The sequence below is a fragment of the Larimichthys crocea genome, chromosome XXI (genome assembly GCF_000972845.2).
Source record: "Larimichthys crocea isolate SSNF chromosome XXI, L_crocea_2.0, whole genome shotgun sequence".
Classification (NCBI taxonomy): Eukaryota; Metazoa; Chordata; class Actinopteri; family Sciaenidae; genus Larimichthys; species Larimichthys crocea.
In genome coordinates this window covers 17,667,589-17,686,770 of record NC_040031.1, presented here as the reverse complement: position 1 = coordinate 17,686,770, position 19,182 = coordinate 17,667,589, and the positions used below count along the sequence as shown (strand labels likewise).

The window sequence follows — 19,182 nt, the reverse complement described above, 5'->3', positions numbered from 1 at the left end:
CCTGCTTTAACTTCAGCTTATGTAATAAAATCATCTAAAATTTGAAAACACAAAAAACATTTACACACTTCGGGCTGCGATCTGACATGAAAAAACAGCATCTTAAGTTAACGTCTAATGTGCACGGGAGCAGACGAGCGTTAGGACAGTTTCACTGAGGCCATATGGTCGGCGTATAAAAAGTGCAGCTTAAGGACATGTTTAAAACTATTAGCATGTTAACCCTCAGTATGAGTGGTGGTGTTACTGCGGAGCATTGTCCGGTTGCTGTAGCTGCCCAACACACCAGCTTCTCACCCTGTCACGTTAAGCCGAGCTCTGGCTCAATCTAAGCCTCTGAGAGGTCGCAGCCTGAAATGGGAGGTCGATGGCAGGCCTCTTTGAAGGCTTCCCTACCTCGTATCAGACTCCTGATATGAGTCTAGACTGGTGATAAGGTTATTTTTATGCATTTATACACTGTACATATAGTTTTTTCTGTGGGTTAACACTCAAACATTGCTTTAGCATACAACCAGACAGGCTCAGGCGCTGTAAAACATTTTGAAATTAAAGCTGCAAGCAGCAATGGTCAGGCCCTCGCACATGTGCGCATGTCAAAATGTGTGCATGTCGAAATGTGCATATATCGGTCTTAATAACCAAAAGAGGTTTCAGACAGCTCTGAGAAAGTAAATGAAAGCACAACACGTGAATGTCTGAAAATCACAAGCAATCAGCAGGCGATTCCTGGAGATTTCTTCTTTTAATTTGTTTTATGGATCGCCACGCCCACACCGTTTCCTCAAAATTCCTCATTTTGATAACTTTTACTCAGGAAGTCTATTTGAACACACCTACCAAGTTTGAAGTCAATTCGATAAAATCCCTAGGAGTTTGTTCAAACATGACCCCTTCTCAACCAGCCCGAAACACCAAGAATTTCAGTTATTTAAGTTATTTTCATTCTTAAATATCTCGCTTCCTGTTCATCGTAGGCCATTGCTACAAGAGACTTTTTTGTAGGTCTTGCCATGTTCTACATTGGGCTGGTTTCATAACTCTGTGTCCGAAACTGTGGCGGGGCTGCCTCAAAGAAAAGTTCAAGGGGGCGCTATGGAGCGTTTTTGCCATGCCCACCAAATAATATTATGCAGCCGAATTGTGCATAATATTGGTCTTAACAACCACGTGAAGTTTCAGACAGCTCAGAGGAAGTATATGATAGCCCAACACTTTTGTCCGAAAATCAGCCCAAAAGTAAATGGAGTCCAAAATGCGTAATTTTACGCCCGACATTGGGGGGGTAGGCGAATTTTCATGAGTTTTCGAGGGGATGGTGGATGTTATTGACGTGACCTGTGGTGAAACTACAAAGTTCAGAAGATGGAGTACAAAACGCACATCTAAAAAAGATACTTCTTTCTGTGCGCTCTTGCAAGCACCTGGCCGTGCAGTCTCCATTTGCAAACATTTGTGATGCAAAATGGGTCGCTCTGAAGAGCTCAGTAACTTCAAGCGTGGTACTGTGATAGGATGCCACCTCCGCAATAAGACGGTTTCTGAAGTTTTATCCCTGCTGGACTTTCCACAACTTCCAGCTTTAAGTGATATTATTAGAAAGTGGAAGTGTTAAGGAACAACAGAAACTCCGACCACAAAGCGGAAGACCATGTAAAATCACAGAGCGGGAGTCCATAGCTGAAGAGTTTCGAACTTCCACTGGTATTAACATGGCGGCTACGTTAACGTTTCCTGAGTGAAATAAACTATGCGACCGGACCCGTCCTCTCAGGTCTACGTGCTTGACTGACATCTCCATGACTCTCCTGTCAGTTTTGTTTTACCGTTTAGGTCAAAAGGGTTCATCTGCCTGAGGAGTACAGAGTCGGTAATACCTGTACCTTCAAACTAACAATTAAAATAACTGAGAACACCTGTGTGAGTGTGTGAGGCCTTTAATAAGTTACATAATATAGGGGCTTTAAATTCCTTTTGACTGAAGAGGTTTGAAACATGAGTATATGTTAGAAAAAGCTCTGATGGAACATTCCACATACATATTTAAAGATTGTTTTTTTGCTCCAGGTACAGTGACAAACAACTCTATTATGACAGATATTAAAATTCAGCAGCATTAGACGACCCTGATCAGCTACAGATAGGTCATAGTTTATATAGTTTATTGTTGACTGTTAGCAACTGTTAGAACAATTTCGTTTGGCTGATCGGCAATTTGCTTCCTAATATTTCCTATTTGGTGTCATGATTAGGGTTGCTAAGGGGTAGAAAATTTCCAGAAATTTTCAAATGGGAAGTTAAGCTGAGGAATTTAGGGAAATATTCCAAATTAGAGACTTTCCATGGGAATTATGAAAATTTATGGGAATTAACTGGAAATTGCGCGTAATTTAGTAATTGGGGATAAGCTAGCATCATGATAGGATGGTCAATTAAATTATGCTAGCTATAGTTTGTTTAGCATCTAACTTATCAGCTAGCTATCTACTATATAAATACAATTAAATACTAATTAAAATAAAATCGTACATAAATGTAATCATGGAGCTGTACAGTGTTGTTCAATATGAATATTTGTGCTGTTAACTCTGGTTTAAATGTTACTAAGTGGCATTTTTCAAATAATATTTACACTCACAACAATTTGACACTTGACAAGAAGTGTGAATGCTGGCGTCTGAAGTGTGTAAAGCCAAAACTTCACCGGGGAAGTCTCCGTCATGTCGCGGATGTGGCAATGTTTTAGTCTGTTTTTGACGTCACTTCGTTTCAGAAGCGTTTTGCCCGCTAGACTTTAACTTGCTCACATTTTGGCATTTTTCCTTTGTTTATGTGCTTAAAATGAAAATATGCTACGTAGTTACATTGTTGTTTGTTTTATTTTGAAAATTGACATGTTGTGCTCTGTCTGATCCTCTTTTACCTCATAGGTCATTGTGGCGGCATTAAGGCTACTTTAATCTGACATGCAGCAACTTAATCTTTCAGTCCAATTAACCTTGTGTCGTCGCTTGCCAACTATTCCAGGAAGCAGTAAAAGCCCTCATTAACCTAAATGGCATCAGTATTAGTTAGCTCTGACTGGAGGTCCATTTGTTTTTGTTTCACGTGCGTGCAGATTTAAACCCACGCTGCTAATTAATGAAATAATCTTCATTGTTAGGAATGAGACCCGCTGTTCCTGTGAGGCGGAAAAGCTGCCAGGTCTTTCCTGCGCAAGATTTTCACATATTACAGTAATCTGAGCTGTTAAAGTAATAATGATGATTTGCCATAAGATTACATAAACAGGCCGGGCATGTTTTCAAACAGGGCGCCAATGTGATGCTGGAGGCTCAGAGGACTTGGCCAGACTGCCAGCTCTGTGAACGCCAGGTCAGCGGAGGAGACAGAGGGTAGGAGTTAATGTAACAGAACAAAGACTTGTCATTCTGCCCGGCTACAGTGATCTGTTTGTAATCCTGCTTCAGATGTTTTCTTGGAGCCGTGACGGCGCGATCCACAGCCTCCATTGTTGGGCTGTTGGGTGGTAGGATGAAGGCACGGAGGAGAAAGGGCACAAGACCAGATATCGTACGTCGCCTCTCTGCTGGAGAGTCGCAGCTGCTCTATTGAAGACGATGAGCACCGAGAGGTTTGGGACTCTTTGACAGCAGCTGGTAACAGCTTCTTCAGCAGGTGGCTTGGCCTAATTATCTGGATAGAGATGCCAACAGCCTGTTTCTTCCTTTCTCCACGAACATGTGAGAAGAAGGCACATAATGTACGGACGATTTGACGACACTGGCTCTGCCACCAATTATAACAGTGCTGCAGGAAGAGAAGACTCGACAGGAGAGGGCCAGATGTAGGAGGTGATTTAAGTACGAAGAAATAAGACATAAAGAGCCATAATCATGTGAGGTAATGGTGTCACGTGAAACTGGATTAATGTTAATGAAGGGCAACATCAGTTTATCTCATATGAATCCAGAAACATTTTTTCACCAGGATTTTGTGGGCGGCCTAAAGGGTGGCTCGATGACACGCTGGGGCCACCCTGAGCATAGCCCTGCACCCCTAGCAGAGATTCGTTCATCTCTCTCAGTGTTTCGAAGTTAGTCATGTCATTTTCTGAACTCATCTAACAAGTTTCAGTCGCTTCAAAACGGCTGCTTGACTGCTCCCATGAGTGGGCGTGACTTCGGCACATTCAGCAGACACACCCCCACAGTCCTGGAGCTGAGATTTGGACACCTAATTTAATAAACTTGTCAAATTACACAAACCTTTAAAGATTCAATAAGAGATTTGTTGGCTTGAATTGAGGCTATAAACCAGATCCTAAACAACAAGAGCAGCCGCCTGGGGCCTATCCCAGCTGACACACAGAGAAAGGCCCCAGTCAGGGTTCGAACCTGGAACCTTTTTGTTGTAAGGCGACCACCAATTTTTGGGCACAATATCAAACAATCAGAATATCACAACATGAGTCCACTAATGAATAAAAGTAACTGATATATCATCGAATAATCGCCAAACCACAAAAAGACATCAATCAAAACCACACAAGAATAAAAGTAATCCGAGTAACAGTGTGATTTACAACTTGAGGTGTAAATCAAGCTGCATTGTGGATGTAAAAAAAAACCCCAAAAAACAACTCGACAGTTGTCTGGTTGAAACAGACTCACCTCTGTTTACACACCAAGCAAATAAAACTGACTGATTCAAACAGTTAATTATAATTACTGCCCATCCTATTGATCAGAGTCCATTTAATTAGGCACTGTTATCCCTCACCCTCCGCCATCAGTGATATGGGGATTAAGTGCTGAACATGCTTCTGAGTAATCCTAGGAGCCCGGAGAGCAACCACTCACACACCATTCAATCAATGAAGCTGCAGGATTTGTGGTAAAGCCATGAGCGCAGCGTGAATCTGTATTTCCTGAGCAAAGTCCTTTTCCAAGGTCAGGACTTGACGTAAACTGCTCATTTTTTCCGAATGTCCAAGATGAGAGCTGACCAACAGCCTGCGTGTCCATTTGTGTGTTTTTGTTGTTTAAACTTGGTGTGGTTTGAGGATTGGGCCGAACAGAGCGACAGCTGCATCCTCCACCATAGCAGCAGGAAGGACTGAGCATCTCAATCCAATAGTAACAACAACGACAACAACAACAACAAAACAACAGCCTAACAACTGGTCGTTTCTGTGGCAACGGCTTGCTGATGCTGCTGTGGTTATGATCCTCCCACCTCTTATCCACCATGCTCCTCCCCCAGTGGATGACAAAAAAAATCCCCTTTTTAATCAGCAGTGACAGAGCCTGACCCAGATTGCCTTGAGAAGGCTGCATGGTGAGGTCAGATTCATGACGAAGAGGGGGAAAAAAAAAAAAGGTGCCACAAGCATTTACAAGCCACATGGAGCACCTTTCAGCCTCATCGCCACTGTTGCAGATGGTGATCTGGTTAACATGCTCATGGCAATAGCAAGAGGCTTCAACATACGGCTCTGCGGGGTCTGGTGAGAGGGCCTGAGGGGTGTCGTATCTTTTATCCAACACTGATCCACTTCCTACAGAGGTCTGACCTATTTACCGGCTTCCAAACTCACACTTCTTCAGTTCCCTCATGGTCCAGCTGAAGGATGAAAGGTTCATCCGGCCAAAAAAAAAAAAAAAAGAAACGTCCATCAGTGAAACTACAAAATGACCTACGATAGAAAAAGTCCACCAGAGCATATCTTTACATTTTCACATGCTGTAGTGTCATTTTTGGAGCATTTTAATATGCTATACATCAATACAACCCTTGCAACCAACATTTTAATAATATGTATGGACTTATGTGCATACTAATGAAATAAATTGCTAAAAAGTGCAATAAACCACACATATCCCGGCCGGTCAAACTCTTTAAGGTGTGCAGACTGATATTAAGCATCAGACCAGTCTAAGTGTGGAGGATTTAGTGAAACTGTTGGATGTTTACATCTGATCTGACTAAACATACAGGACTGTGCAGACTGTAGCAAAACATACACTGGCATAATCAACAGTGTTGCTGCAATACTATCCAACAAAAACAGCAGATTGGACTGGAGGAGGTGATTCACTCCAGACGAGCAGCCAGATGACGAGTGTCCTTATGAGGCTACTACTACTACTACTACAACACGGCTACTACACAGCCGAGATCTGAGAATATAAAAATGAAACCTTGCGCCACACCGTTCTGAGGCTCATTTAACACCATCAGATATCTTTGCATACCCGCCCTGTTCGATTCATATCAGCAGCACATGTAAACAAACAAGCTCTTGTCATCTGCGGACAGAAGGCGACTGAAACGTCTAAAATTATTCACAGCGGATGATGTCGCTCTGCTGGTTTTGCCTCGTCACCAGGAAGTGATGACTGATCGATCACAATCAATTTCCATTTTTTCTCAAAATGAAAGTACTGTAAAGCGTGAAGCTCTGCTCAACATCACGATAGTGCAGTTCCTCTCTGACTCCTTTACATGATACTCAGAGCATTTGGAGATAATTAGTGATTAGCTTCGAGACAGCAACAACAACATGTTGACCAGTTGGATACAAGATAATCTTGTATTCGTTGCCCTCTAGATCTAGTCCGAGGTTGGGAGCGGCTGCATGATATACAGTCGTTCAACTCGTAGGGCAGCACACTGTTGAGCGTCCTGTCACACACAGCTCATTACAGTGATGCAGACTGGCTGATGAACGTTTGCCGCGACGCCGTTTATCACCTTGAGATAAAACAAACTGGTGTTGCTAGGCAAACTCAGCGTGCAGCTTATGGCAGGGAGGGAAAAACCCATTTAGAATCTAATCCTTCAAGATGACATTAACATGCGCCGAGTTTAAGTAGCTTATATAAACGCCCTACTGCAGCAACTGTTTGGAGTCGCAGCATTTTAGCAGGAATGTTGACAAGTCTCTTGAGGATCTCTCCGAGGCCTTTGTCACTGCTACTACTGCAAGTGGTTTTCCTGAGAAACCTGAAGCTAAATTTATCCCTGCAGAGCCGAAGTGAAGACCAAAATGGTGAAATACATCATTAGAAAATTGCCATGAAAGAAAGACAGAGCTATGGCTTGGAAATAAAATACAAACCAGTGGCTGTCAGCGAAAATACAGAGAGATATGAAAGCATTCACTCTCTGGGTAGAGGCAGTTATCACGTCTCAGGCCACTATCAGAGTTTCCCCACAGCTAGTCTGTCATTCCTAGTTTGGTAGTTTGGCTGTGAGTGAACATACCTGATGAAGGCTTATGTTCGGCAATAAAACTAAGAGACACTTCAAACTCTCGGCTGTCGCACTGCTGCATGCTGCGACTGCTGTCTGTCACAATTAGTCACCTCTTTTATTTACTAATAAAATATTAGTACTGAAATGGACAAAAGGGGGTTTGGGGGATATCAAAAAAGCTCCTTTAGCATTCAGTCCTCTGAGCTCATGTGCTGGTGTACACACTTGAATGACAGTTAAGCCGACAAGACACGAGACACGATGTAAACAAACTGTAGTTTGCAACTCGTACACAGACTTCATCAGCAGTGACCATAACATTCAGCATCTAAACTAACCAATGTTGACATCAGCAGGTGTGTTTTCAAGTTGTTCAACCGGACCACAAGGTAGCCAAACTGACTTTGGATGCTTGTTTGGTAGCTTAGCATTCAAGCTAAAGCGCGACACGAGACCAAGTCTTTGAAAAAAATAAGGAGACGTTAGCTAAGAAGCTCATGTGGATTGTTTAGTGGCTCTTGTGTTGTGCTGCTGTTTGTCAGTCGGTTAGTCAATGACAGGAAAGTGACGTTACCGCTTTATGACACTGACAATATAATTACTGAACAGAGCTTCGGCATCAGGCTGCAAAAAAATAAAGTCAGATTGCATCGAGCTTCTCACTTGATTTATTATCTCGGTGAACAGTTTCATAATGAGTGAGAACAGACGTCAATTTATCTCATGACACTTTCCATATAGAGCAGGACTGGATCGTAGTCTTGATAACGTTTATTTACAGAGACCCAACAGTTCCCACCACGAGCAAGCACTTGGCGACGTGGGCATGGAAAAAACTTCCTTTTAACCTCGACCAGCTCATGGGGGGGGCGTCCATCAGCTGCGACCGGTTGAGTTAAAGAAAGAGAGGGGATTTTATTATAAAACCAATAAAGGTAAAATTCCCCTTTCTGTGCTGATTTTTTTTTATCTTAGCCATGTTAGTTGAGCCACTGGCACAGTGTAGAGAGTACAGGACACACATGTATCTTAAATTGCTATAGTAACAGATACAGTATAAAGAGATTAGCAGAAAAAAAAAATGCAATTTAGAGTTGAAACTTCCGTCTGGCAAACTGTTACCAATAAAAAAAAGCTGCACTTAAATTAGATCATACATTTCTTATATTTATTATGCAACAAGCAACGCCCACATGTCCAAATCAGTGGATTTTACATAAAAAGGCTTGAAAAGTGATGAATTAATTAATGTCATCCGTTCAGTCTCCCCCATATATCTACCGTACTATAGGCACATACATACATTATAGTTTAATGAAGATACCCAGGCTGTTTAAAAGGTTCATCAGGGTGGAGTTTGTGCCGTACGACACACAACGTCAGGCCTAAACTCTTCTCTGTGTGTCCTATACAGTGTATTTATGCAGTCAGGGGTCCTGTGGGAAGAGCCAGAATTAGCAGTGGATAGTGAAAGGTCATAGAGCAGTGGGAATTGAGATCCTGTTGACGCAATCTGTCCAATCATATTTATTTCCTTTGGCTAGAGATGAGTGCCTACGTCTGGGGGAAACAAACCAAAACAACACCATAAAATGCATGTTTATGTTTGACTCTGATTTTTAAGCTTGACGGTGGTGCAGATAACATTCAAACTGGTTTCTTGAGAACACTAAAGTACTTCCCTTTAAGAAAAAACATGCACCACTTAGCATTACGGTCAAAAATCCTAACAATGACCGTAAACATGCAGTATTTTAACCAGACAGAGTCACAGTTGACTTTGCTTGAGTGTGTTTTACAGCTGTTAAAACAGCAGTAAGCCTTGTCTGCTGCAGCGTGCACAGTAAAAACAGGCAGTCGGAGCCTCTAGAGGAGTTGTTTTTCACAGGCCTGTGTGGTATGCATGTGCGCCCCGGCCCACTCAGACCCACCTCATGGCTGGCTGGTTGGCATTCCTGCCTCACTCTGTAATTATGGCTCTTCTCCAGGCCTCTCGGCTCTGCTCTGCACTGCCATACTCGTAAAGGGCGGGACTTGACTCTACCGAAGGCACACACTTTTCACCTGGCCATTTCGCTCAGGCTCTAATTTTAACAATTGCACATCAGCGGGCGAAAATGTGCACTGACAACAGCGGCAGGCAACAGTTGGGGGGGAGAAAAAAAAAAGCAGCATCAGTTACAGTTGGTGTCATTAATCAGGGTTAATCATGGTGTCTCAGTGTCCCATTTGAGTGTGTGAAAAAAGTTTAAAGATTTGAAGCTGTGAACGAGTCTACATGCCAAACAGCACGTATATACGGGGTTACAGTTAACTGGAGGTGTTGAAACTGCAGTACAGTAGGAGCAGAGGAAGTTTTACGTGGTCTGTCTGTAGCTGTCTGTGGCAGAACAACACGTGTCAAGTTTCTGCTCTCAGATTCAACATGTTTTCCACTCTAATTTCTCTCCTCAAACCACCATAAATTCACCTTCGAACTTTCTGCATCACCGGCCGTCAGAGACAAAACAACACGAGCGAGATGATGCATTGATCCACGGTCAGGTTTGTGCAAATCTCACAATAAAGCTACATTTATCTCATCTCACTTTAAATTAGATCTCTTGATGTTGTGGGACTTATACCCAAGGTGTGTTTACAGTAAACCAAAAATGAAATCAGCTGCAGAACTTGTGCAAAAAGGAAACAATATTTGGCATACGACACTTGGGCAATAACTGTTTTGAAACAAAACTTTGTTTCGCTGTTGTGTAAATGTGAACTTGCTGACGTAAACTGATGAATAATCCAAATGCATTATCATTGTGAAAGGAAATCTCAGAGAATTTCAGACAATCTCCCCCATTCATGCAGCTGGGGGGCACATGACATGCCTGCAGCAGAAGGATTAGGACGATCAGCTGAGCGACTCAATACCACATTGTTCCTCGCTGCTCACCGCTTGTTTTTCCTCCAACTCTCCTTGCAGCTTATCGGAGGAGGACAGAACCAAATCCACCCTCCCTCCCTCCAAACTTCAAATCACTCACAGTCCACTTGCCACTGTAAACTACTAACAGGCCACTACAGCGGTGCCAAAGAGTCAAAGCTTTTTGTACTTTTTTTTCCCCAAACAAAGCTAGAAGTGCTTTCTGTGAGAAAAAAAAATAGCCACTCATGTTCAGGACCAATAAACACAACAAACGACAATTAAGAAAATCAGCTCCCTGGCTCGAGATTACAGAGCACACTGCGGCCTTTGTTCGCAGGTCACATCTGGATTTGAGTGACAAAAGGCAACCACACAGCAGCATACTGTGTGAATGCATCAGGAAAGGGTGTGTGCCAGCCTGAACTCATCTTCCATTCAGGCTGTCATTGTCTCTGCTCCACGCTGATAACAAACAGCAAACACTATGCAAACACATCTCATCTAGTCCATCAAAGGCTGATGTGGCAGTCTGGACTAACCAAACGGGCAGGTCGCCGTCAAAACAAGGAAACATACTATTAAATGGATTTGTGGTTGTGGATTGCGGGTTACTCCTCTGCTCTTATAGCCAACAAAATAAAAGCAAAAAAGTTTCACCGCGCAGGAACACTAGTTTAGCATAAAGACTCCTCGAGCCAGGAAATAGTCCAGCACATAAAACTTTAGAAATGCTGATAGATTATTTTAGCATAGCAGGTGAACTGTTGCTGTCAGTATTTGTATAGACTAAACAAACAAGATATAACCTGGTAATTAGTGTGTTTTAAAGGTGCTGTTAGGCAAATGTTGTCACCAGCTGTTTCCAGTCTTTGTGTTGTCTTTGTTTACCTTACAAACATGCGAGTGGTATCGATCTTCTAATCTAACACTCTGCAAGAAAGCAAATACGCGGGATCCACAAAATGGCAAACTTTCAATGATATCTGTTAGAAAATGTCTGACAGAAACCAAACCCACTGCATGGCTTAATGAGCCAAGTATCGAAGCTCCCTTCTGTATACCAACGCAGCAAAATACACATATTGCAGCAAATACATATCCCCAAACAGCCATTGTGTATTCAGAACTTTGCACAGAAAGCACTTTGAGTGCACCTCTAAACCTTGAAGAGCAGCATCAGCAGCATCTCGCCTTTGAGAAAGGATTGAGCAAAGCAGAGACATTTAACCTGTATCTGGCCTCGCCACAGAAACCTCTGTAATGGAGATTAAAAAACGCTCTGAGATCTGCTCACCTGGCACTCACGTGTAAGCCTGAACAAAGGTAAATGATGTGCAGCGGAAGAGCGCACATAACATACTGTGTTGATTCAGACTATGTAAACACTGTACCTGAAGGCGATGAACAAACATGTTCATGGTTGACTTTTTGCTTTACCGGTTTTAGTTGCCTTGGGAAATCAGTGTGCTGCAGCAAATGGATTTTTAATTTACTGCATGATAATCATCAGTCATAATTCCTTGAAGTTATTTCAGCAGCAGCAACCTCTGTCTTAAACATAATATGGCTCACCTATATAGAGTGATGAGTCTTTCTTCTTTACGTGATCATCAATATAGGACACCCCCAGAGGCTGCACGGGTGTGGCTCCGATCCCCAACAGGACCTGGGCTCCGATCAGCAGCAGGTACATCATATTAGTGTTGGCCCTGTTGGAGCACACTTTGTCCTCAGCCTCAGTGTTGCTGGCGTTGGAGCAAACATCGCGACCCGCGTCAGTCCTCCACATTTCCCCGATCTCATACTGATTAGTTAGAAACTCAGGCAGAGCTGAGAGTAAAGCGCCAAGGGCCATGACGATCCCCCCGCAGCCGATCAGACGAGGTCGATGCGCTTTGGCCCCAAAGTAGCTGACAAACAGGATCAGTGCCAGGTTGCCTATCTCGAAGCTGCTGGCTATCACTCCTACGTCAGCACTTTGCAAGTTGAACCGCCGCTCCAGTGTAGTCAGCACACTCACCTGCAAAACAAGAGTGGGACACAAAAATCAAACGTGGGTCATGGGAATGATGCTGAATGAAGCAAAAATGGTCGTATTAGTGCAATCACAGTAAGGACAGTAAGAGAGGATGAGACAAGGATGCCAAACAACCCCAGGTGTAAATGCAAAAGCCTGCGGATCAGATGTCTTTATCCAGATACTGTATCCAGATACAGACCACATATATTACCAGGTGTAAACACGGCCTATATTTGACTCTTTTGGATATGCTCTTGGAGAAACTGTGTGTGTTTTCACCATCAGTCCTTTCAAACCGTGCTTTTCCACTGGAATACTGTGAATAACAAGCTGTTCAGATGTTCCACACTGTGGCTCCTCCCTGGAAACATGCCTCTGTTTCTGATTAGCCCGGTGCTTTAGCATTTACTTCCATGGCTTCAGTGAGAACAGCCCATTACATTACGAGCTTCTATCTCTTTTCACCAGCTGCCGTGAACATGAGAGCGAGAGCCTACCGGTAACTTCCAGCTGAAGCAAACACAGTAAAGTGGTTGTTCAGCTTTGTGTGGTTTTGTTGGTTAACTGTGAGCACTCATAGAGTAAATGATGTCACAATAAGATCGAGTTTGCCTGTGATATGTGGGAACAGTCTCTCTGTGCCACAGTCTCACATTTAAACAGTTTTTAAGCTATTTTCAGATCAGTCCCAAACTGTCCTTGAAAGGGCATCACAGTTTTTCCATTGCCCTCATGGCTCCGTTAAAGAGTTTTGATTGCACTCTAAAAAAAGCATCCTGCCAACACAAACATCCCCTTCTTCAAAAAGAGTGACTTCATCCCAAAGACTGCTGCTGGAACATTTTCCATCAACAATTACGGCAATTTAATGTATACAGTCGATTTGGTTTGGAGCAAACTGTGGAAATTTAGGGTCAAATGTATCATAAACATTCAGTAGAGTACTTGAAATCTCATCAGTGACAGAGTTTGTTGTGTTCACAGTCCTCACTGCTCACGCTGTCGTCCTTTAAATCTACATGTGAAAGATCTTTATTGAGAACCACAATATAAAAAGATGGAAAAGGTGTTTTGTTTGTTGAATTCAGCATGTATGATCCCCTTTTTATTTTCTCTAATGTCTATTAAACTGTTATATACACTGTAATAATGCAGTAATGACCAGAAAAGTGATGTTTTACTGGGAAAACCCACCAGCATGTTGCTGCCGTGACGCTGTTTTGGTCCACACGACTTCAAACCCCACCAGGAACAGAGCTAAACAAGAGTTTTTAGCCTGCCAAGTTTTGGTAACTTGCTCAGGTATGGTTATTTTAAATGGTATGGTAAATACCAAATTTTTATATTTTGAAAATCGACCTGAATCTCTACGCCTTTCTGTGTCTCACTTCTGGCCTCCAGCTCTCGGACGGCTCACAGCGTCCTTCAGCTGGGACGCTTCTGAAACGGGCCGCTGCGCTTCTGCTGGAATCACGAGCATCATCGAGAAAGACCGCGATCAGCTCCAGGTGGACACGGAACATGTCGCATCCGTGCCAAGTAGAATTTGGCCTTTAGAGTTTAGAGACTTTATTCTATGATATTACAATCTGTCATGAAGCAGAGAAGAAACCCTTCAGTCTCTACTGACACCTGTTATTAAAATGTGATCCGTTTCTAAAAATGAGGCATTTATCCACCTTGCTTGTTTTTATCGCCACTTTCTCTATATCCTCTTCTGTTCTCTACGCTCCCCTCTGAGACCAGATTTAATGTGCAACAGGCCTGTAAATGAGGAAATGTCACTGTCAATAAAACTAAACACTCAACAGCCTGCTTGCTTTGTCATAAGAGTTGAAAATAACTTGTCCTCTATGACTTTTAAGAAGCAGGTCATTGTTGCAGCTGCTCTGAAGACAGCACGGTGACTCCTTCACTACAGATCAAAGCAGCGGAGAGGATGATTTTTGGGAGAGCCTTTGGTAAAGTTAACTGGATAGAAAACTTCACGATGAGTCATGACATCTTTGCCCCTTGAGTGACTCTTCCTCACAAATGCAAACACACTGGATGGGCTGGATTTACGCCTGGCTGGCTCCGCCCGGCCGGGGTCTGAGCGCAATGTTGTCTCATCCAGTTCTTCGAGACGATACCAAGCCCCAACAACCTGCTGACACTAACGCTTTAGCTCTAGACAGACAGCAACACTGCAACAAAGTGTAGCAGAGACATCATCATCTAATCACATCCCATCCTGTCATTATGGGAGGCGTGTGACTGACGACTTCAGCTCTAAGCACAGCAGTGGAAACAGTCTGGATGAGTTAAGCCAGTTTCAACATGTCCGTCTACTCCGAATTAAACAGGAAGCCTTCCAGGACGACTGAAACCCAGAATAAATTATAAAAGGAAAAATCGAGTGCACCCTGGTCAGTGGCCACAGCCACTTTTCTCAAACTGTGGAAATGTTTAATCTGTTGCATGGCAACAAAACAAATCACCTAACAGTCCTGTCTGAACACAGGGAACCTTGCCTGCACTGATGAGGTCTGTATTATCAGCCAGCCAGAAAAGAAAAAAAAAAAAAACAGCAGCTCAATGCTGACGTTCACTTCAGCACATTAAAGTTCAGCTCTTTGTAAAGGCACAGCAGCTGTTAATAAGTGAAGCCTCGGCTATTTAGACACATTTCTACTCAGCTTTATGAGGTGTGACCGACTGAAGGTTGACAAAAGGTTAGCTAAAGGTACTTTAACTGCTCCAAATACGCTATTTAAAAGAGTTGTTTTATTGGTTTCTAAAAGAATTTACATCTGTAGCATTAAACTATATTAGATTTTAAATAAACTGCCTAATTATTGATCCTTAATATCTGTGTATATGTCTTTAAAAGCACTTGTTGTCAATAGTGATATTCAATCTGGGCTTTCCCCTCCTTTTAACACTCAGCTGATTCAGTGCAACTTCAGTTTGACAGGTTTGCTCAGCTGAGACGAGCACAGTTCAGGTTCAGGTGTTAGTTGCACTTTGTAGCTCGAGCTCTGAAGTGTCAGATTTGGTTCTTATCAGGATGCTTTTACTATAACCAGCAGAGCTTAGGACGCCTCAGGTGCTGCAGAAGTCACAAATAGATTTATAGTATCAATTCCTTCGATTACTGTAAAAACTGATGCAATTACTGCAGAAAAGCAGAGTCATGCAACACCGATGATGGATGTAAATAGCTTTATTATTGAACATGACCTAATCACCTAATTAGTCAAATGATGGCTCTGGCTCTGAAATAAAGTTCAAGTACTTAATGTCAAAAAACAGAGAAACTAATCAGCTTTGAGTCGTTACGACTATTTAAGTATGTAGTTTCATATAAACACTATAAAATCATTTCAATAAACAAGGGAATAAATTAATGTCTTGTGTTATACTCTCTGTTACTATGGTGCAAAATCTATGCACATTAGAGCTTTAATGATTAGTTGATTCAATATTTTTAAAATCAATTAATCATTTCAGCCATCAATCAAGTAAACGTAGAGAAAGAAAATACAATTCAGTTTCTCAGAGTTCAGCTTTTCAAATGATCTAATCTATCACGGTGCGCTGAATAACTTTGGGTTTTAGAATTTTGGACATATAAAGGCGTCACCTCAGGCTCTGGGAAGCAGCGAAAGGCCTTTTTCACTATTTTTTATGGCATTTCATTAATCGAGTCATCAAAGTAATCATCTGATTAATCAGTAATGAAAATATAGTCGTAGTTGCAGCAGCTCTAATCTTCATTAGACCAAGTCGTCAACGGCTGAAATTAATCGTCCATGAAATTATTTACTTCTGATGTTGATTTTTTCTCAAAGGCTGTCAATTTATCGCTTCATCTCAAGACTGAAATTAACAATACTCAAATCTCACGTTGACTGTCTGTTCACCTGCAGTCAGGCTGCTAAATCAGGACACTCCGCATGCCGTTAAGCGTCCTAAACTGTAAGCAGCTCACAGAAAGCAAACTGGACCACGATAGTTGACTTCTGTCCCTTTGCTGCCAGCACAACACTCTTAAGTCTCATCATCCAATCAGACAAAGAGTACTTAAGGCCACTGAACCAGGCACCTGGTGTCCTGCCGATGTAAATTAAGCTCCATGTAAATTAGCTTTGTTGTGTTGAACACAAACCAGGGCACCTCATTGATAGGTAAATGACCTCACCTGAAGCTCCAGGTTTATTGTTCTGTGTGAACAGGTGTCCAAAAACCAACAAACCATAAAAAGCAGAACAAATGTGCAACATGTTTTATTTTTAAATCAGGAATAGACGATAAAGAGGAAGGATAACTTCCACACTCCATAACTGACTCTTTTAAACCACAGTGCTCTGTCACTGTGGGCTGCTTGACGCTCAGCAGGTCCACTAACAGAGAAGATAAGATGTTCCACTCCTAATATGGCCAAGGCATTCAGGAGGTTTAGTCTATTAATTGCGAGGGGGGATTTTTCAAGAATAAACATTGCTAATATTGAAACAAAATGTTAACAGTGGTTGCCTGAGGCCGTGGAGTTCCCCTGAGACACTTTAGAGGAATATTCTGGAGCACTTCTGGGAGCTTTGTCCCACAAAATCTATATTAGACCCTCTGAATGAGATCTGATTTTGATGTTTTCATCGCAACTGCATCCTAAAAACTGCAACACATTGAGGTTTTATGAGAAAAGAGGACATTTGTGTACACTGAGCTCAAGTTATTAGTATAAATAATAGTGAAAGTGAGTAAAACTAAAACTAAACAGGAAATGAGAGGGATGGGAGGGGGAGTCCTTGACCTTCAATGACATTTTGGGTAGAAATCAGCCAATTACATCCTTCTTAAGACTATTATTATTAATGCTGAGAGTTTTAAGGTCAATATTTGCTGCACGGTTGATGGTTTAAGTCTGAATTAAAGATACATTAAAGATGAATTAATACACCATAGCAGGCATGCAACACAACTACAACAAACAGCTGAGCAGTATGAAATGTGTCCTGCAGGCTGCACTTCACAGGAGAGACGTTTACGTGTCCTGTCATTGCTCTGCTGCATGCTGCAGCTGAACTTCCACATGCAAAAAAATAATAAATAAAAAAGCACATTATATGACATTATAAGGTCCTGCCTGCATGCATGCATACATGCATACAGCTCTTTCTATGTGTGTGTGTATATGTGTGTGTGTGCACTCACCAGGTATGCTCCGACGGTTCCTTGTGCCAACATGAGAGCGCATTCCGATATCAAGAATATCTTGATATTTGAGAAGCATGAGGAGTTTTTACGGAGGCCGTCACCTTCCAGCATGTTCCCGCCGCTTCTGTCCGAGTCCCGGTGCTTCTTCACCTGCATCCTCCCTTACTTTTTTTTTAAATTATTATTATTATTATATACCCACACGGGATTGCGAGAAACCGAAACACACACTCGCACACACGGGAGCGGGATGACCACTGGAAGACACTGGCTGGTACAGTGTTTTCGCTTGTTTCCCCTCCTGTGTACGGCTACATTCGCGGTGCTCCTTGTCGCTCGCTTACTTACAAATTGTCTTGTTGCATGAGAAAAGCTGTGGAAACACACATCCAAACTCCGCGGGGCTCTGCCGGTCGTCTGCGTCTAAACATTGCGTGCCCGTCGACGCGCAGGAACGTGTGAACTCCCTGAAGGTGTTTGCGAAGGCACAAGTGAACCACGGGCGCGTAAATCTCTGTCACATCGCATGTTTCTGTCCCGGTGTCTCATCTGCAGGTGAATAGATCTGGTTACATGTTTCTTCTTGTCTTTTTCTAACTCCTGCCGCTCCGCACTGTCATAGTCCGTCACGCACAATGACTGCTCTCTGCCTCTGAGCTCCCACCTCTCTCCACACTACTCTCCTCCTCTGTAAGCACATGTCATACACAGCCCTAGAGGCGCTGTGTAGCAGTTTCACTACTCTGCTCAACTTGTCTCAGTCTCGAGAAATCACTACAATGGTGATTATAACCCCCTGTGAGTGTGTGTGTGAGTTTAAAGTGCCATTTTCTGATGCGTCATTTCCCCACAGCAAATCTACAGGGATTATTTAGACTGTGTGGAGTCTCAGGGCTGCAATAAGGATTGTTTCAAAGCTGAGGCTAGTCCATACACTGATAAATCAATCAACAAAATAAATCTTGCAGCTCTTCTGAGAAAGATTAATGCATTCTTTAATCAATTAATTCAGTTTGTCAAATGTAGGGCAGAAATAGACCAAAATAATCAACTGAAATTAAGAATCTTTATGTTTTTATTACTTCAGAATGAGACTTTAATATCTGTCACTGCCCAAATTTACTCAAAAAGAAAAGTTAAGATTAAACAAACAAGATAAAAACATGTTTAGAGCTGCTGTAAGGCTGCTGGGCAGAGGCTAACTGTTTCCCCCTGTTTCCAGTCTTTATGCTAAGCTAAGCTAACTGGCTGCTCTGCTGGCTGTGGTTTTATATTTTTTGTACAAATAGAAGAGTTCAATCATCTAATACAGCAGGAAATCGAACGAGCGTATTCGCAAAGAAATCCCTTTAAATGGTCAATCAAAATTTTTAATCGACTAAAAAGTTGTACTTCTTGCTCTTTAATGCTTCGCTGACGTTGTAACAAGGGCTGTGATGTTTGCACATTATGTTTCCAACGTTTATTATTGGATTATCGTGTTGTCAGCATGTCTGGGATGAGGTATTGCGGTGGCTATGATGTAATGTGACCACATAATGTGATGATGATGGGGTGGAACTGGACAGGATGATTAACAAATGTTGTGTAAAGGTTTCGCGGGTTTTTGTGCAGCAGCAACAGTGTGAGGACATGCAGAGGTCAGGAAGATAAGCTGGTAATTTGATGAACTTTGAAATATTCTTTTGAATCAAACTGATCAAAGTGCAGTACAGTGTACAGCTTTTTTCTGGATCTTGCCTTTTCATTTGGACTTTATGACCCCTATACAGCACCTTGTAAGTCTTCTGGA

The 19,182-nt window shown here is 42.4% G+C and overlaps 1 protein-coding gene across 1 annotated transcript in view; it reads right to left on the bottom strand.

Annotated features, from left to right (window-relative positions):
• The window catches only part of slco3a1a (solute carrier organic anion transporter family member 3A1a), a 33,064-nt gene extending 14,903 nt beyond the window's left edge, over window positions 1-18,161 (bottom strand). The window contains exons 1-2 of the mRNA XM_019253568.2: window positions 17,388-18,161; window positions 11,744-12,191 (exon numbers count right to left, since the gene is read on the bottom strand). Coding sequence (XP_019109113.1) covers window positions 11,744-12,191; window positions 17,388-17,546 — 607 coding nt within the window. The 5' untranslated portion in view covers window positions 17,547-18,161. The remainder of the gene's footprint in view (window positions 1-11,743; window positions 12,192-17,387) is intronic.
• Window positions 18,162-19,182: the final 1,021 nt, after the last annotated feature.